Source organism: Tiliqua scincoides, chromosome 1 (assembly GCF_035046505.1).
Source record: "Tiliqua scincoides isolate rTilSci1 chromosome 1, rTilSci1.hap2, whole genome shotgun sequence".
Classification (NCBI taxonomy): domain Eukaryota; kingdom Metazoa; phylum Chordata; class Lepidosauria; order Squamata; family Scincidae; genus Tiliqua; species Tiliqua scincoides.
In genome coordinates, this window is record NC_089821.1 from 13711503 (window position 1) to 13736790 (window position 25288).

The following is a 25288-nucleotide window of genomic DNA, read 5'->3' on the forward strand; positions in this document are numbered from 1 at the left end:
GCAACATGGTACAGTCTCAGGTTGAAAGGATGCACATATGAACTATAGGAACAACTTTGAAGATTGATGCAATTAATTTCACTTAGGCAGTAATGATAGTCTCATGTGATTCCTGATGCATGGGACTGTATCATGTTGAAGGGGTTCTCATGCTGCTAGGTGTGCATATGTTGACTCTGCTTAGACTCCCCTGTTGAGCAGACATCAGTCGAAGAGAGTTCAGCTTGTCTAATCCTCAGGAACATATACCACTTGCTTTCACCATATCCTCAGTGGCAGCAGAGTGTCTTGGTTAATAATTTGTAGTATGAAAACAAAAATTTCTTTTATGATCACTTTATCCAAAAGCCATTAAAATAATAACCAGATGTCATTGAAAAGACACACATTTGGGCAGTGTATGGAATTTTCAAGAAACTTAAAAAAAACATTTTGCTAAGAGGCATAGTTCTATGGAATTTATTTTTCTAAAATCCAAGTAATGTGCTAAAATTACTCATAATTTAAGAGCGATTTAAATGCATGTTGTCATGAAGCAGTTTAATTATGGTTGAATCTGAATTCATAAATAAGCTATTTTCCTACTATATTGCACATCTTTCTTAACATGGAAGATACAGAAATATGAATAATTGTGGACTTAGAGGGTTTCACTATACGCCCCCCCCCCAAAAAAAAACCCCAAACAAACATTCAACAATGACAGAAAAACTATAGTATGTACCAGGATGACTTATAAATGACAGTTGATGCATGGGAAATAAGAACTACAAACATTCATGCCCAATGCAAAACCACTAGTAATACAATCTGACTTTTTTTATCCATGGGGAAACCATTCCAGGACCTCCCGTGGATACACAAATCCTGGCCACTTCCAGTTTGAAAAGCAAACCAGATGTGACTTTCTGAGGTTTCCGGAGGCCTGCGGAAGCCTTCACAGGCCTCAGAAAGTCATTTCTTGATTGAAAAGCAAATCAGCTTTCCCCCAGTATCCATGGCATCCACAGTGAGTCAAATCCACAAGTGCCGGATCTGCAGACACAAGGTTCACATTGTATAGTTATACAAAATAATTGTCAAGTGCAGAGTGCCCTGCATTTTAAAAAACTAGTTTTATATCTTATTCTGATTTTTACAACAAACTGTCCCAACAAGTAAAATAATCACTTAGGTCAAATTCTAATAAATTTCAAGCCAAGAACAGAATCTTAAGCATGTGCATTGCTCAAAACAAAATGTGATTCTTGGGACTTGGGGAATAGAGAGCAAGTTCAGCTACACTCTGCTTGACCTCTCCTCTGACTGTTGTTACAAAAGCAATTTGGCTTTAAACTTATGTGGACTCCAAGTGGAGGTCACAGGAACAGTACACACAGGAGTTGTAGCACTTGCAAACCATTACTTAGTTTATGCAAAGAACATTTTCAGAATCTTTTGTGCACAGCCAGCGAATTTGTGGAGCAAATAACTACAGCTTTACACCAGCACGTGTGTTGGCAGAAGACTAAGTGGACATCTTGCTTTGTTCTCTTACATTTTCTTGCTCCTTTTTTCCTATGCATATGAACAAGCTAGCTATATATTATCTAATGAAAAACGGCCTCTCGACATAAATTCACACCCATGCAGTACATATGGGAACAGTTTTCCTGAAAAACCAAAAGGCTTGAGATTAGTATTTTCGGAGGAAAAAAGTTCATAATTGATTATCAGGTTGACAGCACAATCCTCTGCATGTCTACACAGAAGTAAATTCCATCGTGTTCAATGGGAATTACCAGAGATGAGAACTCAAGTCAGGTGACTTGGACTTGAGTCACGAAAATGCACGTTTTTTGCTGACTCATGGATTCATGAGTTGCGCAAGTGCAAGACTCAGAAAACCACTTGAGTCAAGGGTCCCTTGGCTTGTGACTCGCATTCCACTCCAATGACTCAAGTCGCGTGCCAACAGACATGGGTTGCACCGCCTCCCTCTTGCAGGAAAATCCTCTTTTGTTCATCCAGGTAGCACGCAATCTCCAGCACCAGCAGGGTGCACTATGTTCAGAGATGGGTTGGGGGCGTGGAGTGAAAGGGTTATTTTGTTTTTGCTCCAAAAAAAATTGGTTGGGTTCTCATGATGTAGCACCTGTTACGGTTTCTGCAAAATGTATCCATTTGAGCTGGATGCTGGAAACAACGCCTGCAGCAGCCTTCTCTGCATCCATTGGACAGAGGATGTGTCTCCGGGAGAGGGAGGAGGGCAGGAGGAGCCATTTTTCCCCCATGGGAACAAGTGGGTTTTGCACGGAGAAGGCAGGGTGGTAGGCAGTGGGGCCAGTGGGGGAGTGATTTATATCACCTACACTGTTCTCCAAGTCTCTCTTGGCAGTTTCCTTGTTGTCCTCCTGCTGTTTTTTCAGCTGCATTTTATGTTGCAGAAGGGGTGCGAGCGTTCTGCACTGCTGCCTCACAGGTGGGATGGAGGGGGGACAGTGGGGGGAACGTTTAAAGGGAACACCAAGTCATGCCTACAGCCCAGCGCAGCCCTGTTTTCCTCCACAGAGCCGCGGTGGGCTTTTCCTCGCTTGTTCAGCTTGCGCTACCTCCGCCCCACACCCTCCCACCTGGCCAAACTGTGATGCACCCTCACTCCCTGCCATGCCTGTGAAGTAAGGCGGTTGCCTTAGTCACTTCTGGGATGAGATCGCATGGGGGAAGAGGAGGGGTCAATGCATTCTGTGCTGCTACTGGACACTGGGGTGGGCAGGGACGGCGGAGGAGAGTTGAAAGGGAATCCCAATGCACACACACAGCCGGGCAGCAGCCCCATTTCCCTGTTTCTGCAGAGCAGCAGCAGACTTTTTAAAGTGGGCATATTGATTCGAGTCCTATCGAGTCATGAAAAGGGTGACTCAAGTGCCCCCATTATGACTTGTTTTCGAGTCAAGTCACAGGGGGTGATCACTCATTACTCGACTCGAGCCATGCCACACTGGATGTTCCCATCCCTGGAACTTATTCCCAGGGAAGTGTATATGGGATTGCAGCCTGAGTTGCTGTCTGATCAGCTTTGAATTGGCTTGACCTTTTTCTTCCACAGTTCACTCTCCATAGTAAACTATGGGGAAATATAATCTGTATATATTTGAATAGCACACACAAACTGACAATGGCCAGTTTTCTCTCTAGAGGAGAAAGCATCTCTAGACCAGTTTACTCATTTGCAAAGTTGCTTTGAACATAATATTAATCTTTGGTTTGAACAGTTTGCACTTGGTAATCATATTTTATATCATGGGATTGGGAGCACAGGTCAGTGGCAGGGCATGTGTTTTACACACTGAATGTGCAACATTCAAACCTTAGTTAAACCTATCTTACTTATTTTATGTATCTATTTTCACATTTTTATACTATCCTTCCTCCAAGGAGCTCAGGAGCAGTGTACATAATTTTTCCTCTTCTTTTCTTCACAACAACCCTGTGAGGTAGGTTAGGCTGAGAGACAGTGACTGGCCCAAGGTCACTCAGGAAGCTGAGCAGGGATTTGAATCTGGATCTTCCCAGTCTAAGTCCAATTCCAAAACATCTACACTATCCTGGCATTGGAAGATTAAAGAACAGGTTTGCCTAAGAAACTGGAATGCTACTGCTAGTATCTAGAGTAAGGAATACTGAAGTTGATGGCCTAGCCGTCTGATTCTTTATCAGGCAGTTTCATATGTTACTACCAGGGAGTCTAAATATAAAAACACACTTTGATGCACACAACCACACATTATTAGAATGGTTCATGATCCAGTAAACATATACCTACTTTGGCAATGTATACCCGTCTTGCTTTTGAAGAACTGGAGCTCAGGTCTTCAGCCTAGAAAGACAGGCAAGAACATAAGTAAAGAGATCCACACCAAATTGTTTGACTCAGCTGACACATGGTACACTGCACATTTAAACAGAAATGGCCTACGCTCTTATTTATGAACAGAAAACTGGGGAAAGAAAATCCTATTAAGCAGAGACACATTTCTGCTACACTCAAATCTGTTTTTTAAAAAAAGATTTCAAATACTTCCACGCGCAGCCTTTACAGTCCCCCCCCAGCTTCTTGCACCCATCAGTGCATCTGACCTGATAAGCGCCCCTAACAAACAATAAGTAGAAACATCTAGTAGACTAGAAGCTACAGGCAATGCCTGAGGGCCACACCACGTTAACTCAGTTTTAAGGCTTCAAGATCCACAGATTTCATTCTGAAAGGACTTTTAACTGCCAGCTGTATTTATGGCTGTTTACTGGATTCTACAGCTCAAGCACATGGTACAGTACAATGTTGAAGATGGAATGCAAGAGATCCATCTTCATGATTACTTCACGGTTTTAACCAATTCACTAATTCTTTCCCGTATAAGCATACAGCTAGAAAACCACTTTAGCTTTTCAGGAGGATGCAGATGTAACAAAAATATGAAATTAAAATGGCTTATTTCTTGGGTTTCAGAATTACACAGATGGCTAGTGCACTGTAGTGGCTAACAGACTAATGGCCCAATCCTGAACCCGCAGAGCCAGCCCTCCGCCGGCACTGAGTGTCACAAATGTGCCCTATGGCATGTTTGTGATACTCAGTGCTGGGTCAGTGCTGCTGTAGCTTAGCACAAGTGCACGCTGAGCCAGCGCCGGTCAGAGGCCTGCTGCACACCAGCCAGAGCAAGGGCTCAGCTACGGATGGCAGAGAGGTGAATTGGGACTGGTGGGAGGTGTTCAGGGGCAGGGGAAAGGTGGGGTGGGGGGAGGGAACAGAGCAGGATGGGAAGGTGGGACAGAGCTCTATCAGATCCAGAACCCCATGCCGGGCCTCCCAGTCCGACACAGAGACTTTCAACTCTGCGCCTGCTAAATAGCTGGTGCAGTCTTGAGTAGCCTCATCATGGAGCCTACTCCCTTACCCAGGGGGAGAAGCAAACAAATGCCACCTTCCTCCAAGGAGCTGCTAGCGGCTGCCTGGTGCACTCAGGATGCAGCGGTTGCCATTTTGTGCCACTGGTCCTCTGGGTGCTGGGCAGGACTGGGCTGTAGCTGTGAATCAGGACTTCCCCAATTTGAATCTTGCCTCTTATCATAAGCCCTTAAAGTAGCCTTAGGCAAGCCACTCCCTCTGAGCTGCAGTTCCCAGACTGCAATTTAGAGATAATACTACTTACTTCCCTTACAGCAGTAGTTCCTAAACTGTGCGCCACAGTGCCTGAGGTTGCTGCAGCCAACTCACAGGGGCACCACGGGATGCCCCAGTGGCCTCTTCTTTCTGGCTCTCACACAATTATTGCAAGATGGGGGCACCCAGGAGAGCTGGGAGGAGGCCGCCATGAAAGAAGGGCACCATGTCCATGGTAAATTTGGAAACTGCTGCCTTAAAGTGTTGTTATAAGGATTCAACATCAAGATAACACATGTAAAATACTTTTTATTCAAAGTGGTATAGAAATATTAAGTATAATTAAAGCTATGGAAGAATGGACAGTTACCTAGTTTTTGCTAATTTTATAGCTTTTATTAACATTTACTAAATACTAGAACAAAAAAGAGCAAGCGCATAAAAAGGCATATTATAATAGATCTTCTGTTGATTATGCAAACAGCTCTGAACCAGGTTTTGAGGTACACAAAGCTGCAATTGTTGGTTCATACATTTTATTACTTCTGTTAGTAGCTCAGTGCCATTGAACAAGTACCTTTAAGAAATTCTGCAGGGCATCTTGGACACTCGCTGTAGGAGGTTCTTCGTATAAAGCAGAGGCAGTTTTCCTTTCCAGCCATCCCAGGTGAGAGACCTGGAGGCAAAAAGAAATATGACCAGACTATTAAACCTCACCAGCCTAAACATGACAACCTGGTTCACATCCTTACCTCGCTAGCAGTTCTCTTCAAGCGGTGAAGGAGCAGGTAATAGGCACTCCAAATAGAGACTCATACGCAAGTGACTAATTTATGAGGTTCTCCTCCACATACAAAGATGCAGAACACACCTGTGTGCATGTATAGGGGAAGCAAGAATCTTATGTTCTTATGTTCTTAAGCACACAGTCAGGCTTATTAACATATACTGTACAGAATACATTCATGTGGAGTGCATATGGAGTAACATTCATGTCTGTTACCTGTGGAGTGCCAAGTGTATTGTGGGGCACCCACTCCTCTAACTAGCAAAGAGGATGATAAACTTTTAAATATGTAAAAACAGCCCAGTTTCTGTTCCTACCAGTATGCCTTTGTTCTAGAGTTGAAGCACTGGAGAGTAAGAGGTTGCTGTTCTTCCACTGCCACTCCATATAGCAATGATGTAATAAACGCATGGTTATCATTACATCATTTGATATTTTGATTTGTTCGTGATCAAATATTGGTAAACCAAACTGCTGCCATATTCGGTTATGCTAGGAGTTAGGGCGCGGCAATAAAAATTCCATTTCCTGGATATGTCTCTTTTATACAATATCCTTATTTCTTTTCATGTTTGTTGTATTGGTGAATTAACTACTCCGACAGAAGTGCCAATTATGTGCTCTAAACCAGTGTTTCTCAAACTGTGGGTCGGGACCCACTAGGTGGGTCCCCATTCATTTCAATATTTTATTTTTTAATATATTAGACTTGATGCTACCAAAGTATGTGACTGCATTTAGGGAAATGTTACAGACCTGTACTTTTAACAAGCTACTGTGTATATTCTTTTAACAATGAGAGTCAATGGTACTTACTCCTGGGTAAGTGTGGGTGGGATTTCAGCCTAGGATTGTTAAAAATGTTCCTGCTCGATGATGTCACTTCTTGTCATGACATCACTTCCGGTGGGCCCTGAGAGATTCTCATTCTAAAAAGTGGGTCCCGGTGCTAAATGTGTGAGAACCACTGCTCTAAACTATTATTGATAGTTGAAAAATAGAATGGTGAAATGCTTCTGTCCTAAACGTCCAGTAGGTGAAAATTAACTTTTTAATTAGAGTAACTTTAGGCAAGAGTACTCTAAAATAAGAAACTTGATTGATTGGATCTAACATGCTTGCACACTGAAAGTAGATTTTGGGAAGCCACTGACATTGGGTGGAATAAAATGAGGACTTCTACCCTGAATAAAACAAGAATTTATAATGAGAGGTACACAGAGCTGAGTCTCCTCATGCCTGGTAGGTGATAAGTCCAGCTTCTTTTCTCCAGCAAGAGAGAATGTACTACAGATGGACTCAGGCTACTGATGGTAAACTTGTAGCTTACAGAAAAATCTTCCCCCTGTTGAACTGCAAAGTTTGCTGGTTCCTGACAGTTGATATTTTTATTGTCAGCCTAGGCTTTAATATGAGGTGTTCCTAATTAGTTCATTCCATGTGCTTTTGACACACATGTTTCTGTGCACGCGTGAAACATAAGCATGAAAACCACAATCCAATCCTCTAATATGCTAGAGCAGTGGTTCTCAAACTTTTTAGTACTGGGACCCACTTTTTCGAACTAAAATCTGTCAGGACCCACCGGAAGTGATGTCATGGTCAGAAGTGACATCATCAAGCAGGAAAATTTTTAACAACCCTAGGCTACAATCCTATCCACACTTACCCAGGAGTAAGTCCAATTGACTATCATTGTTAAAAACATACATAGTAGCCTGTTAAAAATACAAATCTATAACATTTCCCCAAATGCAATCGCATACCATGGTAGCATCAAGCCTATTAAAAACATTGAAATGAATGGGGATCCACCTGAAATTGGCTCGAGATCCACCTAGGGGGTCCCAACCCACAGTTTGATAAACACTGTGCTAGAGGTTTCTGTTAGAGATAATGGGCAAAACACAGAGATAGCAGAAGCGCAAACCGGCAGCTGCAGCATGTGGTGCTCAGAGCACAGGGAAGAACACCAAAAAAAAGGAGGCAAGACCCAGGGAAGTACCAGCACCAGAGTCTATTTACAGGCAGTATTTACAAGTAGAAGGCAGTTCCAGAAATCGGCAAGCAGAGGCAGTCCAGCAAACAGTCCAAGGAGTCAGCAAATCAGGTGCCAGTCCAGCAGCAATTCGTGCAGCAACTCACTCCCACAACCCACACAGTGGAGTGCGCTTGCTGGACATTTATACTCCTGTCAGCCAATGGGAAACACCATGACCTTATCACTGAGGAATGTCATTGCATCATCCTGGGCAGGGATTGCATCAGCTTTTCCCATCTCTCCTTGTTCTGTGCAATGACTCAGCACTTTGCCCTGATTGGTCCTTGACCCATTGTCTGACAGGTATGCTACCACTTAGCACAAACATCAGCAGTCTGGTAGGCCTTCCTTATCCAGCCACCAAATTGCCTTACTGTATGGGGCATATACTGTAACAGTTTCATTTTTCCAGAACTTTTTCACAGAAGTAGTAAATGATCACCCCCAAATTTCTGTCTTTTAAAGAGATTTACCAATCTGAGATGGATACTACTGGCTTCCATTGTTTACTACATTGAGAAATATAAAGCATATGGCACACTTCTCCCAATACCTGCAACCATTTTCAGTACACACATGCAAGGTATTATACTGATACACTGCATGCAGGAGCCCTAAAGAGCTCCAAAATATCCTTAATCATATCCATGTGTGTTCAAAAGAATACAGCATGATTGTTTTAACTGGAGCAAAAATATGGGGAAAGTGAAAGCATGAAGTTAGCCTGCAACTAATACTTTGTTTTCATAATCACTTTGTGTCCACTTCCCCTGCCCTCCACAGTTACTAACAAACTAAATCAGGAGTTTAGAACTACCCAGGATCTTGGATTTCTCACAAGTTGAAAAGCCAGCTTGTAGCAAAACAACATTTTTTTCCCCAGTCTGGTGATGGGGGGACAGGACACAAACTGGGCCAAAAATGATAGATCACGACCACATTACAAATTTGAGGAAAATAGTCATATATTCCTCAGCAAGTGGAGGTACAGCAAGTAATTTAGTCATCTTCTGATGCACAGTTATGTTTCAAGAGAGGGAACCATGGGCTTTACACAAATGTTATATAATTCTACTTTGATTAAGAAAGGGTTATTTTGCAAATTATGGTTTTTCATCACGCATTTACAGCACAAAAAACTATGCACACATATTCTGGATAACTGCATGTGGCCAAATCAGTTATAATGAGCCACAATGTGAGCAATATCTGACAGCATATTTTGACCCAGAACACAAACCACAACAATTGGGATGATCAGCAGAAATGGGCAATCATGCTATAACATCAGCCACAAGCAATTCTTATCCTGAATGGTTTGCCCTAAGGGGAAAAAAAGAATCTATTGGGGGGGGGGGGAAGCAGGTTTTTTTGTCCTTATTAGTGCTGGATTTGGGCCCCAGCATTACATACTAAAATGTTTTTATTAACTCCCTAAATCAGCACCCCCCTATTATTGAGGGGGAACCCTGTTTTGTCAACCACTAGATTTGTGATGCTTTGAACACTGCAGATTTCTTTGGATCATGGGCAGCCTAACCCTATGCTGACCAGAGCTGGCACTGAGTGTTGCAAAAATGCCACAAGGGACATACCCAGAGCTGGCAGAGAGCCCAGTGCCAGTTGGCATGAACAAGATTGGCTCACTGCCTTCTGCAGCATGACGAACATGAAAATGCATGTCCCTGAATGAACCAACCAACGAAGCTGACAGTTCTTGTCAATAGCATAATCCATAAGGATTATCAATAACTGAGCATCATATAAAGGTATCCAGACAGTAAAACAGAAAGCACTCAACCTTAAAATACATACTTTATTTAGATGGATAATTTAGTATGATATCGTATGGGTCCAAAAATACAAATGGAAGAAAATCATTTACCTGGTAGCACCACCGGCCAAGCAGATAATAAGATTTGGGGTCATCGGGTTTCAAAGCAATTGCTTTTTCTACATGTTGCTAAAGAGATGTAAAATACAGTAAAATGCTTTATTCATTAAGCCCCAAAGCACAAGCAAATAATTATGCTCAGAAGGCTATATTTTGAGGTAAGCCTGTGATCCATCTAGCACTATAGGGTACAAGTCTTACATGCAACAATTCTACTTATTTCAGTCAAAGAACTAAACCAAGGGCTAATAATGCAGTACAGGTTGAGTCTCATTATTTGTCAGGGTTCCTTTCAGAGATGGCAAAAAATGCACTAAAGCAAATCAATTTAAAAAACAAAGTCCCTTTGTTCCGGTGATTTAAAAACAGCCTTGCTAACCTTTTGAAATGCACACAGAGGCAATCAGTCTCTCTCCAGGCGCTTAGGCTTCATTAGGAGACAGCAATCCCTCCCTTCACCAGGAGCTACAGTGCGGGGGGGGGGGGGGAGAATGGAGGAGGTGATAGTAATTACTGCCTTTTTCACATGCTCAGAGGAAAGGGAGAAGTGAAGCCTGGAGAGAGAATGATTGATGGATTGTCAGCCGGCTAACATCTCTCACATTAATGAGGCTATTTTTAAATGACTGTTTTCCTTTAATTTAAAGCAGGACCTCCAAACCCCAGCCCGGGGGCCAGATGTGGCCTGCAGCAATCCACTTTCCAGCCTGCAGTCAACCTCTTGTCCCCTGAAAGCCTCTGGCCCACTCAAATGAACATGACCAGAACTGTGCTCTGATTGTGACTGGAGGGTGTTCTGAGGGCAAAAGAGGTGGAATGAATGAGCCCGTTCATTTATTCACTCATCTAAGTTCCATCTCTAAATTATTTATTTAAATTTTATATTTAAATTTTTTTTCTGGTCCTCCACACCACGCCAGATATTTGATGCTGCCCTCTGGCCAAAAAGTTTGGAGACCCTTGATTTAAAGGGTACTTCTCATCAGCGTTGGGATAGAAAAATCTGTGAATTTTTCAACTGGATGAAAAATCTGTGGATAATTAGGTTATTCCTGTAATCACTTGCATGATTTACTGTCTCTCTATAACAGTAAAAAGCAGTTTTTTGAACTGTGATTTTAAAGGGATGGATTTTTTCCCCTTCTCCAGGGATCAGCACATTCCTTCTCATATGCAGGGGCCATTCGTGTTGAATCAAATCCATGTATAACAAAGTTGGACTGTACTTGCTAATATCAGAGTCTACAGTAAAGCAAAATGAAGCACAAGTTACCTTCTGATTACTCTGGAAGTTGCATATAAACATTTCCTAGGCAAGGAAAATATTTTCCTATTTAAGATTTTTAAATGTCCCCTTTTCTATCACATGTACAGGGATTAGGAACTGCTTCCCACTGTAGGATCCCATACTGCCAAAGAGTGTATGAGAATACAGCAACTGCAGAATGTCCCAAATCGATAGGCTGATTTGAGAAGGGGAGGGAATGGAGAAGTCCTCCATGTGTGCACCCACGCAGGACCTGAGCACGGTGAAGTAGCTGTCTACATACATGTTTGAGAGATCTGCTGCAAAACTGGGGCTTTGAGTATGAGCCAGACCCATCTCGGTCATTAAAGCATACTGATAGCTTGGTTTCATTACTGTAATTGTTGGGCAATAGTCTTTGCAGTTCAGTCTTCTCCTACTTTTGGAGTCCTTCCTACTATGCTCCCAGGTCTTGTCAACACAACATCCTATCTCTCTTCTTTGTAAGATAAATACAAGTACTCCCACTCACCTTAAAAACATGTCCAGCTTGAATGCGTTTTTGTATACTTTCATGTTCTGAGAACTGGCCACAAAGAACAGCATACCTGAAAACAACAACGAGCCTAAACATTTGTGCATTCTTGCTATAATTCACAAATACAGTATGACTTTTCAGTAATTTTCCTTCTAGAGATCTCCAAAATATTAACCTAAACTTATTATTTGCTCCAGGGAAACAGATGCACCATATCATTTTATGGATGGAAAGACTACAATATAGAGTTGCAGCAATTTCTATATGCGATAACATCAAATGGTACAGAAACAATGCAGAGGTTGTAAGTTAAAGTTGGACCACCATTTTGTATTTTGAGAGATCCTGGACTCAGGTCACTCAGGGCTTCCTAGGTCAAAACCAGCACTTAAAAACAGACCCCAAAACAAACTACAAGTCATTGAAGATGTTTCAGCATTGACAAAGGAAAAATTTTATGCACCAGCAAGGATGACAGGGAAGAAAAGTACAGGACAGGTTCTGACTATTGAATACAAACTGGCCAGGATCACATTTGAACATATTCCTAGATTACTTTTTACCAAGCAAGCTTGCAACCCCTCAACACAAGAGTTAACAGAGAAATTAAGCACAAATAAAATTAAGTTATACTGCAGAACTTAACAGCAGACTAACAGCCCAATCCTGAACTGCCCAGAGCTGCGGGACTGGGCGGCTCCACAAAGGGCTACCGCCGGATCCAGAGCCTCCCACGCTACTGCGGGAGGCTCCTTGGGAGAAAGGGACATTTGTCCCCTTCCCCCGAGTAAGGAAAGCAGTTCCGCAATGGGACTACTCACTTTAGCGGTGACTGGTTGCCGCTAAAGTGAAGGCACTCGTGTAGGGTGAGCAGCCCTGCCCGAGCACCCTGGATCCTGCAGAGCTCGGCTCCGCGGACCAGCCTCTCCCCTGCCTCCGGGAACGACCCCCCACGCCCTTGACCATGCCTCCCCCCTCCCCGGAACGCCTCCCCCACACCCCTGACCACGCCCCCATTTCCCATTCCGCAGCCCGGTGGTCACAGAGACCGCTGAGCTGTAGAACATGGTTGCCTGCTGCGCGCTGGCTCAGCACTGGCCAGAGCTGAGCCAGCTCCGGTGGGAGACAGGCAGCAAGTCCCGCAAACATGCCTTATGGCATGTTTGCAACTGTGGTCTGCGCCACAGAGGCGCAGCGCGGACCACAGGATTGGACTCTTAGACACCCAGTATGTCCCCAAAGCCTTTGATAGGTAGATCTTGTATTTCTTTCTAAAAGTTAGGAGAAGTGCTAAGTGCCTGGTTTTATCAAATAACTTGTTCCATAACTTTGGTGCTATGGCTATAAATGCCTATTCCTCAATCCAAATGCCAAATTGAAGGAACATGGAGCAGGGACCTGCTAGACTACCTTAGTAAGTGCCAAAGAGATTATAAAAGGAAAAGTATACTGGGGCTGCAATCCTATAAACCCATTCCTGGGAGTAAGCTTTGTTGAAGACAGTGGGACTTGTATCTAACTAGACAGCATAAAATTGCTCAGTAAAATGGCAGAATTATTCACTGCCTAATGGCCCAATCCAATTGAAGGATTACACAGACATAATGTGTTCTGCCGGCATAACCTCTTTTATGGCCATCACAAATGCGAGCAGACCAGTGCACAGGCTGGCCGCTGCAAGTGACAAGGAGCCAGCTCTGCACAGGGGACAGATGCCAGACACTTACCAGAGGTGAGCTGGCACAGGGGTTGAACAGGGCAGGGAGAAGGTGTGTGGAATGGGGCGGTGACAGGAATGGATCAGGCCCAGGAGGGGGACAGGATTGGTGGTGGTCGCCAAATCCCAATCCTTTTCCTGGTCTGTTCAACCTTCATGGAACAACATGGACTTGTGCCAGCAATTGAGCTGGGGCAGGTCCAAGTTGTCACATAGCACCTGCTGGAACTTACCCCAGGGTAAGGGGACAAATGTCACCTTAGACCGAGGAGAACTCCAGCACCCAAAAATCCTGCACAGAATACAGAAGAAGCCGCATCAGCACCACTGCACAGGATAGGATTGGGCTGCGAGTGTTTGGACGTCTGATGAGACCTTGCAGGGTAGATTTCCTTACAAGGTCCAAAGAATGGGCTGGAGAAACAGAATGCACTTCTACTGCTGAAACTCAGCGGTTCTTGTCCTGTAGCATATCTAGATGAAAGACTACGTGGGAACCATATGCAAGTCGTTCAAGATTCATACAGTATAAATGAAACTGAACAGCATATAACTGAACAGTATTTGAAGTACAGAATTGAACTTGGTATTGTCTATACATTGTCAGCACAGCCAGAGAATCGAAAGTACCCTATTATAAAAAATGAACAAAGAAACCCATGCAGATTCTCTATATGCTGTATTCTATACCAAATACAATTTGTATTTCTATGCAGCATGACTAGATTTCACAAAGCCCAAATATAGGAGCAGAGAGTTAGTACATATTTGGGATTTGTTCTATTTCAGTGGGTTTGACAGCAATATTTTTAGAGATTATTTTGTTGCTGGAGTACAATGTAGTGATATCTATCCTGAGAGTTCAAAATACAGTGGGCTAGAAATCCTATCAATTCACTATTCTAAGCATCAATATATCTGGTTGTTCAGCAAATTCTTTGAAGCACAGTCATCTACACTCTGAGGCTGAACGACTGAGTTCTATTAGTCCTTACTATGAATAGTAAGATACAGCTTTTGTCTGTAAGCTTAATATGGTCAATGGCTAGAGACTTCATTTAGGAAGGAATGGATGCCAACTTCTGAGGCTGTAAAGGCAAAGGAATACTGGGGTGTGTTACATGCTTCAATAAGACAAGCACTAGCTTGCTTTTTTGGAAGCTGCAATAATGGGAAGTATTTATGCTAAGTAAGTGATGAGAAGCTCCCCAAAAGAGGCGTTGATAATTACAGGTCTGAGAGCAAGGTCTGAACATTTGAGGGTTAACATCAGATTCTAATTCATCATACTCAGGAATGCTATAAAACATTAGGCTGATATAATGAAGGTTATTAGAGCTGTATAACGGTTAGTATGATCTTTAAAATGCCATTTCACAAGTTGTTTAAACAAGAGAAAGCCATATAAACCTTATGCAAACGCATAAACCTTCAAATAAACACAGTTAATTACATCCACAGTCAGGAAGCCAGGCACTAGGAAACGCTATTCCCAATAATAGAGGGAATAACTGCTTGTAAACTTCACCATACTCAGCAAACAGCACTTTCTAGTGCAGTGGTAGCAGGCAGAATTTGAATAGCTTAAGTTTAACAAGAGCTTGGCAGCTGTAGTAATTATGGGGAATCTGCTGTTAGCTCCAAGAACAATTGGGCTGCAATCCTAGATTCTCTTATTTGTAAATGCCACTGAACACAGGTTTATTTTCAAGCAAATTTACGAAGGATCAGCAAATAACTTTCCTTTTTCTTTCCCCTCTCTCTCCTATTTACTACTGTATAGTGGGTCAAGCAAGGCAGTCAGGAAATGTCAAGCAGCGCAGAGACTCACTCTTGAGCAACAGCAAGAAATATCAGACACAAGAAAATGAATCAGGCTAAGAAACTGGATATGGCACAATTGTCCTACAGGGTCTGATGGAGGTCTTTCCTTGGAAAATAAATGGGGGCCATTTTCAGAATTCTGTTTGTCTTCTATCACCCCTGCTGCTATCCGACAATTCAAAGACTGTCAGCACTAATGGCTCATATCATGGAGCTATGCCACATATCTCAAAGCTGAACAGATTCTCATGACCTTGGCCAGCTGAGAAAACAGAGTCAGCCACCAAGGACTGTAAGGGGATACATACAGGTCTACTTCAGACCCTGCAGCGCATTTATATGCCTTGTTCTTAGTAACTTCCAGCAAAAAGCTAAGCACAATTTCCAAGGAAATGCTGAATTTACTATATAAGAGTTTAGACTACCAGGGGCTACTTAAAACTTTGCTTATACCAAGATGACTGCCCAATTTATCCATGGGAAATTATTGCTTTTTTACAAATTAATTTTTATCCAGTTGTGGATGGCATATATGGTTCTTGAACGCCCATGCCTCTACTGAAAATGAGAAACATACCCAACAGGTAGGTTGGGTAGGGTACCTGAGGTAGGGAGGTTGAGTGCATGCAGTTGGCCCAAGCAAGCTTCACAACTGAGTGGAGAAATGAACCTGGTCTCTTCAGTTCCAGTTGGACATGCTAACCACTAAACCATCACAGTGGACTTAAAACTGTGTGGTCAAAGGAAGAGTCAGTGGTTTCAAACATGCAATCACATGGGCACTAGTAAGCTTTTACACAGCTTCTGTGTCCCAGAGGATTTAGAAACTAGCCAGTCATTGTGAAGTTGCTATTCTTTTAGACCAGTGGTTCTCAAACTCTTTCAACTGGCAGCTCCCTTGACCTACTGGGCCATTGGTCGCAGTGCCCCATTAGGGCTACAATTTTATACATTGCATAGGGCAACAGGTTTTTTGCAAGGATTCCATGGCTCCCCAGGGATCCAAAGCTCACAGTTTGGGAACCACTGATTTTAGACCACCCTAACAATTAGGGACTTATTTGGGTGCCTGTGGGAAGTAAAAGTTGAGAATACTTGTGTGGAGGAAGGGTGAAGATGAGAAGAGCAGAGGAACCATACACAGCCAACTCTCATTTTCAAGACCAATTCAGGTTTTAAATTTCATTCCATCTTGAAAGTTAGCAGTCATTATTTTGTCCTTCATAATTTTGCCTAAGGGTTTCCATTTTAAAAAACTCTACACAAAGAAAAACATTTAGAAGAATTTCATATAATCAAGATCAATAAAGATTAATACCCTATCCCAGTGTTTCCCAAACTGGTGGGCTGCAATCCACCAGGGGAAACAGTCAAGAAATAGGCAGCAACAAAATAACTAGGATAGCACTGCTGCAGGGCAGGAATGGGTTTTTCCACTTACCTGGGGGTCGCTATGGCTCTCTGGAGAGTCCAGGGAGCCTGCGATCCCCTCTGCAGCCCTCCTGGCAGCCTCAATTTTCTGTCAAAAGGAAAAAAAATCACTTTTGGTTTCATGATGAAACCAATGCTGCTGGGAGGGATGCAAAGGGGGTTGCAGGCTCCCAGACCCCCGGAGAGCCTTAGCAACCCCCCCCCCCAAGGTAAGTACAAACAAGCCTTCCCTCCCCAGCAGCAGCAGAATTGTTGTTTCTGCTCATCATGAGAGCAGGATCATGTTGCTGTTCTCCTCTCCCCTGAAAATACTTAAGGGCTCCCAAAGTCCAAGTAGGACTTTGTGAACCACTACACACATTCAGTTTCATGAAGATCAGTTTTTCCACAGACCACGGTAAAGATTTACTGGAACTGATTACTATCTGGACTGAAAAACCAGAGCTCGTGATATGTTTAGCCATTTTTTCCTTCCCAACCCTTTTTCATGACAGTGCTACTTCTATTACGTTTTTATTTTCCAACTTCTTCAATTCTCAAAACACTTTTTCAAGATAGTTAGCACACCACAAAAGAAATAATTTAGCCAATGTGGTAAGTTTCATCAGCTATTTTGACATCTACATTAGAGTTTTCCTGTAGCTCCTACTATTCTGTGAATTTTGAAAGTTCTTATTTTAAAAACTACTTTAGAAGTGATTGAGCAGCAGGGCTTGCATTATAGAAAAGTAGCACTGAGGAAGAGCAAAAGATTCCCATTTGGAGAAAGTTAAGAGGAACCAATGACAAGTACCAGAAGTAATACATTTAGCTTTGCTGGTTTGTGAACCATTTACAGTTACAGGCAATCAATTCTCCTAGTAAAAACTGGCTTAAAATTGAAAAAGGCAATAGTGCCCTTCACCTCTATGGACAGCAAGTTTGGGAGTGGGGGGTCAGGCTCATGTTATTTTTCTGCTCCCTCACAGAGAAGTGCCTTGAGGTGGGCAGGCACAAGTCCTCCATAGTCAAAGAAAGCTTTGTTCTTATGCTGGGACAAGACCAGGGCTAAACTTCACAATGCAATTGGAAGTTCAATAAATAGATGCAGGTCAGCCAGACCCTTGAAAAACCTGAGAAAAACAGAGGAGTTGTCTATTGCTGGATGGAATGCAGAGACGGGAGTAAAGTGAATTCTCAGAGAAGAGTTGCTGAACTTGTGAACTTTAAGGTATGATATCCTGGACATAGGCACCCTTGGTTGACAATTGTTCGATCTTGTGTAGACACAGAAGCATTTCGACTTGGCTGAATAAGTATTGGGAGTTGAGGATTTTCTTGCATGGACTGAAGATGTCCTTTAGCTCCCCCTCAAAGATAACTGAGGTTGGATTCTTCATGCTGTCAGCTTCAATATTTTGAGGTCTTTGTATAGGATTTGATCTCATTCCCAAAACAGGAAGTTCACGCAGGAGGAGAGTTTTCTCACTATCTTGAGTGGAAGTAAAATTAGATATACTCAGCCACCATAGTGTTATTGGATACAGTTTGTGTTGTATTTGCACATCCTGTTGATCACCTTAGCAATCAGCAAAAAAGAGGGAGAGGCATAAGACAAAGATAACAAGAAGTTGTGAAATATTATGTTAACATGTTTGGCTATGTATTCAGTTTATTAGAATACAAGGTAAAATTTTAAAATGATTTGTTTCTGGAAGTTTCCACAGTGCTGTAGTTTCTGAACATTAAAGTGTGTCCTTTTTTTACAGCAAGACACTCCAAGTGCCAGAATTCCACTTTGGTCTGGTGACCATAATAATAATAATAATAACTTTATTTCTACCCCGCCTTTCTCCCCGAAGGGACTCAAGGCGGCTTACAACATATTAAAAACAATTTAAAAAACAAATAAAAACATATTAACACATACTAAAAACAGCAGTCAGAGTAAAAATAGGTAAAAAGAGCATAGAGCAGCAGCAAGTCATAAAAGAATCAGGCCTGTAAAAAAATATTAAAAGATGTTAAAAAGATGTTAAAAGGCCAAGAACTCAGAAGGCCTGTTTAAACAGAAGGGTCTTCAGGCCTTGCCGAAAGGTCTCAAGAGAGGGAGCCATTCTTAAGTCAAGGGGAAGGGAGTTCCATAGCGTTGGTGCCACTACTGAGAAGGCCCTATTTCTTGCAGCCGCCCCACGTACCTCCCTAGGCGGCGGCACTTGTAAAAAGGCCTTCTCTGATGACCTGAGAGGGCGAGCCGGATTGTACGGGAGCAGGCGATCTCTAAGATACCCTGGTCCAGAGCAGTATAGGGCTTTAAAGGTCAATACCAGCACCTTGAATTGGGCCCGGAAACGAATGGGCAGCCAATGCAGCCGCTGGAGAAGCGGACTGACAGGGTCGAACCGCCTACCTCCAGTAACCACACGGGCTGCCGCACTAGTTGCAGTTTCCGAACCGTCTTCAAGGGCAGCCCCACATAGAGTGCGTTACAGTAATCTAATCTCGATGTCACCGAGGCATGGATCACCGTGGCCAGGTCTGCACGATCCAAGTACGGCCGCAGCTGGCGCACCAGCCGAAGCTGAGCGAAGGCCCCCCTTGCCACAGCCGCCACCTGGGAATCCAGGAGCAGCTGCGAGTCCAGGTGGACCCCCAAGCTGCGGACCTGCTTCTTCAGAGGGAGTGCAACCCCATTCAGCGCCATCTTCATTTCTTGTTATTGACTCTGTATGTTCAGTCCCAGAAGACAAATAACATACTTCAACTTCATAAGTCATCACTAAATATTTTCAGAACTAATCTAACTATGTAAGGAGATGATAACGTTGCACCTGCATAGCCTCCTTCCCAGAGGAAGCTTTGAAATCCCCTACTGCTCTTGTTATTCTTCCAACATTTTTTAAAATAGCAAATGGTGAAGCCAAGGCAAACACCCAACTCCCCCCCTCTTGATTCTTAATTCAGAAAGCAAGTTCTTAAGGAGGCAGGGGATACAGATACACTGGAGTGGAAAGGGAATTCAACTGTTTGCTTTCATTAGATCTTTAGGAATCCACATATCACTGCTGCAGAGATCAGACAGTTCCTGTAGAGAACACACAGCTGCATAGGCTGCAATCCTACACACGCTTTCCTGGGAGTAAGCACCACTGAACGCAACAGGACTTACTTTCAAGTAGACAAGCATAAGACTGTGCTATAAGAAACAGATTTGGAAGTAATGGTGTTAGATGTACCCTATATGTGAGGCCCAATGCAGACAGTCCCTCCCATTGTGCATTCTCTCTCAGTGAGGTTTCTCAGGACTACATGTGGTAGCCCTATCCTGACATACCAGTTAGTCCTGCTTCTGCTTTTCTTGCATTCAGTGTTTATCTCTGCTTTCCAGGGTTCTATTCACAAGAAGAAACTTTCTCCTTGTCTATGCCAGGGGTGTCCAAAGTTTTTGGCAGGAGGGCCACATCATCTCTCTGACACTGTGTTGGAGGCCAGGGAAAAAAATAATTAATTTACATTTTGAATTTGAATAAATTTACATAAGTTTACATAAATGAATATATTAAAGATGAACTTATATGAATGAATGAAGTCTTGCAATAGCTCAAGGCCTATAAAAGGCCTTGCACAAAGCAAGACTGGCCTTTCCTTTGCTGCTGCTACTGCATCACAGACATGAAACAGCAAGCAGTGGAGGGAGCCCTCATCCCACAGCTCACGCGAGAGGTCAAACAGTCGCCCTCACGCTGAAAGCAGTTGCATCGGGCCAGTGCGGGCTCCAGCAAGTCTCCAGAGGGCCAAAGGCTCTTTGGAGACTGGGGGCTCCCTGAGGGCCGCATTGAGAGTCCTTGAGGGCCGCAAGTGGCCCCAGGGCCGGGGTTTGGGAACCCCTGGTCTATGCAGACAAATGCTAAATGTAGGGCTGGCAGAGGAGGATGGCCCTTGCCTTCTCAGTAGCAGAGTAGAGCGGTAGTGTAGTGGGGCAGCGCAGGAAGCAACCAGTCCCAGACACAGGCTTGCTGAGTATAGAAGCATGTATTGATTTTTTGGAAGAAGGGATGCAAGATAAAGATTTGGATGACTCTTTAATGGTTTGACTGATTTGACATCGATATTGACTGGACGTGGAATATTGACTTATACTTTTTTATACAAAAATTGGAAAGTAGCCCTACAAGAAGTGGCTGGATTTGATTTTGATAAAAATGGCATTTAAAAATGTAAAGGATGTTAGTAGAAGCCAGACCTTATTAATGGATTTCTTGATGGATTTTAGAAGAGAAATGGAACAACAGCTCAGAAAATTATCTGAACAAATGAAGCAAACAAGCTCCTCCCTCGTTAGCACGCAGGAACAGATTACAAACAATAGACAAGGAAAAAAAATGGATCAAACGTCGGGTGAAATTAAAGAAGTGGAGTATTTTGAAATGAGACAGGAGATGGAAGAAGCAATTGTCACTATAACAATTAAGAATCTTAAGGAAGAAAAAAGAGGAAACGTTCAGGGAGTAAGCTGTCTCAAGAAGAGGAAGAATTTATGGATTAAATCCAAAAACAACAGAATGAAGAAGAAAGAAAAACAGAGAGGGGCCAAGAAATTTGAGAGATTTAAGAAGAAAAAGAAGAAGTGGAAGAAGCAGTGGGAGGAGTAAGAAGGAACACTGATAAGACAGAGAACAAAGCAAGCACTAAGACAGAAAGTTAAAATGGCTGAACAACAAGTAGAAATTTTTTTAACCATATTAAATTAAAATAGATGTAAATGAAAATTTGAAATATAAATATTGCGAAAATTAAGTGATATTAAGATAAATAAGGGTTATTTTTTAAAAGAGAAGTTATATAAGATAATCTACAGATGGTATTTTATTCTAGAGGAAATAGTAAAAGTGTACCCTGGATCATCAAACATGTTGGATCAGTAAAGAATTGAGGGAATTTTTTATTATGTGTGGTGGAATGGTGGAATGGCGAAAAGGTAAAGAAATTTTGGAAAGTGATATATAACATGTTATAAGAGATACTGAAGTCTGTATTACCATTTCAATTGGAGACATTCCTCTTAAATGCGATATTAGAAACTAAGAATCAGATAAGAAAAACCTTATTTTAAATATTAGCTTAGTGGCAAGAAGACTGTATAAGTAAAAGTTTGAAGTCCTCTTATGATTGGATAGATAATTTTACAGAAAGTATTGATTGTTTAGTTAAACTATTAATTGGTAGATTAATAAATAGGATAATTTTTGTATTAATGAATAATTTAGTTTGGACCAATGTATGTTGTAATCGATGGCCAATACCCTCATGTGTAACCTGTGTAGTCCCAGCCCTAAGTTTATCCAATCTTCCTTACCTGTATCTGTAATAAATAAATAAAGTATTCCAAAAAAAAGAAAAGAAGAAGCATGTATTGATAAGGAACAGGCAGAGGAGTAGTCAGTCAAATGGTCCAGCAGTCAGGGATACAGCAAGGCACAGTCACGATAAGCAGTCCGAGCCAGAAAACAAACCAGCAGCACTTCACCTGGAACATCCTCCACAGCAACCCACATTTGGAGTCTGTTCTTGCCGCCTTATATACTGGGGCAAGCCAATCAGAGTAGGGAGACCTCATAGTCTTGTGACCAACTCTGACTGGCTGCCGAGTGGTGCATTGCACCACTCCACCATGGGCTACATGACTCACATCACATCTCCCTGAGTCACATGGCTCCCACCTTACACAGGTGCATTTAATTACATCAACAGTGCTGCAGTTACATTTGTTTACATTACACCGGCCTGAACATCAAGGCCCCTCTGCCACATCCTGGCTAACAACAATTTAAGGCCTGAGAGATGCCAAAGCCTAAATGTGAGGAAGACTAATCAGTGCATCATCAGTTGGGAGGGGCTACCATGCTCATTCCCAGAAACTCCCTCATATGTGTACGGTCCACAAGAGAGGGGACACCTGAACAGAGCTTATATAAGCAACCGACCTTATTTTGTTGAAGATACACATCTCACATTGTTCTTTTACCAAGCGCAATGCCTGGTGCCAATATGAAACCCAGTCTTTTATAGCTGCTTGGTAGGAAAGTTTAATTTTCTCCTCCTTCTAGTAGAAAAAGGAGTCCCTTTCACAGATGGATAGAAATTGTGTCACCCTGTTGGCATCCTTCAGTCTCAGAAGACTATGGTATCGTGCTTTGAATGGTGGTTCTGGAACAGTGTCCTCTCCAGTGCGCAAAGCCTGGGTAAAGTAGATATGGAGGATAGACTGTTTCCCATGCAGCAAATCCCCCCTCTCCATGTTGCTGAAATGTTCCAATGGAAAGGCAGAGGCCAATACGGTTCGTTCCAGTGGCGTCGCAGGAGTTGCCAGAACGTGACTGTGTTCAGCCATGAACTGCCTCAGGGACTCCGGCTCCGGATTTGGCCTCGAGGTTGACTCCTGAAGACTTTTCCACAATTGGATGTAGCCACAAGACAGTGGAAGTTTGGGATCAGAGTTTTCCTTCTCTCAGATGAGCTGCCTTCCCAGGCTAACGAGTCCCATCTACCTGGTGGCTGTTTAGTCACCTCTTACGACAAGTACAGCCAAATTGTGTCACCAATTAACCTCATAATATAAGAGAAGGTTGATTTCAGATTCCAGTGCTGTCATCGGTTTCTCTCTCACACACAAAAAGGCACCCACAGGACAATGAGGGACCAGTTGATAGAAGAAAAAAATCAATAAAGAATTAATTCCATTGTTCTGCAGCCAGGCTCAATAACTCTACTCAGCAGAAAGCCCCAAAAAGAATACTTCCAATGAATGCTCATGCATGGATAGGAAGACTATAGTAGTTCTTTCTACTGCACATAATTAAAAGTGGCCAGAAGGGGTTGAGAACTGCAGTATCACTGAAGAGTATTTATCACTTTTCTATTGCAGATTTTCATTTGTGAAGTACTTTTAAATTTGTCTTTCAAGAAAAAAAAACTCTTCTGAACTTTCAGAAACTAATCGTGCTCCCAGCCTCAGATCCCTTTACAGTCTTCTTCATACTTTTGCTTCTACAGGCAACCACTTCCAATTCATCATCTGAGGAATGTTCCCAATGGTTGAATTTGCAAAGTCAACCACGAGGCAAAATCCGGAGCCGGAGTCCCTGAGGCAGTTCATGGCTAAACACAGTCACGTTCTGGCAACTCCTGCGACGCCGCTGGAACCAACCGTATTGGCCTCTGCCTTTCCATTGGACCATTTCAGCGACGTGGATAGGGGGGATTTGCTGCATGGGTAACAGCCTATCCTCCATACCTACTTTACCCAGGCTTCGCGCACTGGAGAGGACACTCTGTTCCAGAACCACCATTCAGAGCGTGACACTGTAGTCTTCCAATACTGAAGGATGCCAACTCAGTCTAGAAATTGAGTCAAACTCTCTAACCACAAGAGTTCCCTTCTCTTCATCACTGTACACAACTGCAATAGTTAACAGTTAGCAATACAGCTTTTAAAGTTGGGATTTTTGCAAAAATCTTGGCTCACCTGAGCGCCCAATCCTATCCAACTTTCCAGCACTGGTGCAACGAAAATGCAGCCCCGAGATAACAGAACAAACATTCCATTACCTTGAGGAGGCCTCTGGAACTGCCTCCCCACCACAGGAAGCAGTGCATGCCCCATTGGCACTGCAGCACTGGCATTGGAAAACTGGATCGGATTGGGCCCCGAGTCACTATTGGTAAGCAGGCAACTGGATTTTTGAATCTGTGCCAAGCATCCAAAACCACAATAAATTCAAAAACAAGACTGAGAAGAATTGCTTGCAGAGGAATTGTTTGCATTTAAGTTGTTATAATATGTAGAAATTTTTTTAAAAAAATCAAGTCTAGCTGGTTTCTAGTTAAAAAGAAATACATTGTAGCAGAAGTATATTTTATTTTCAACATATAAGGGAAGAATCGTTCAATATTTGGTGACAGCTGAAATACTGATCCACTTTTGCCCAAGCTCCAGCTAATTATCCTACTTGAGGATAGAACTCCCACTTTTCTTGGTTGTAGAGCCAAGAAAATATTGGGAAATAGAGGGAAAATGAGAACAACATGTCAATATTATCCAGCTCTATTCTTCAGCCTTGTACAGCTGTCTAGCAAGGACATGCTAACTATATTAAAGAAGGGCCAAAAGAAAATGACAAAGAAAACATATGCAACTTCATTCACATCTGAGCTAGTTTTCGTAAGAAGAGATCTGCTAAAGCAGACCAAAGGTCGATCTAGCCCATTGGTGTTCAAAGTTGTGACAACTACGTTACAAAAATGTGGTCAACATAAGAACATAAGAACAGCCCCACTGGATCAGGCCATAGCCCCATCTAGTCCAGCTTCCTGTATCTCACAGCGGCCCACCAAGTCCCTAGTGGTCCCTGCTCAGATCGCATCTTACCATTCTGCCTGGGCACCACACATTGTCCTCCACATTCAGCGGGCAGGGACACTCTGGGCAGTCACGTCTACTGCCTGGCATCCCAGAAGGCCATGCAACAGGACGTCCAGGCAGACGCAATTGCCCAGAACATCTCTGTCCCCTGAACGTGGAGTACTTTACGCAGTGCCCATTCAAAACAGTAAGGTCCACCTGAATCCCGGATCCGGCCCTGAGCCGAAGTTCAAGCAGCCCTGATCTAGTCTAATATCTTGTTTTCA

The 25288-nt window shown here is 42.9% G+C and overlaps 1 protein-coding gene across 1 annotated transcript in view; it reads right to left on the bottom strand.

Moving 5' to 3' along the window:
• Positions 1 to 25288, bottom strand: part of RMDN3 (regulator of microtubule dynamics 3) — a 59693-nt gene that overhangs the window by 9281 nt on the left and 25124 nt on the right. The window contains exons 8-11 of the mRNA XM_066631259.1: positions 11644 to 11719; positions 9857 to 9934; positions 5721 to 5819; positions 3806 to 3859 (exon numbers count right to left, since the gene is read on the bottom strand). Of these exons, the coding sequence (XP_066487356.1) occupies positions 3806 to 3859; positions 5721 to 5819; positions 9857 to 9934; positions 11644 to 11719 (307 nt within the window). The remainder of the gene's footprint in view (positions 1 to 3805; positions 3860 to 5720; positions 5820 to 9856; positions 9935 to 11643; positions 11720 to 25288) is intronic.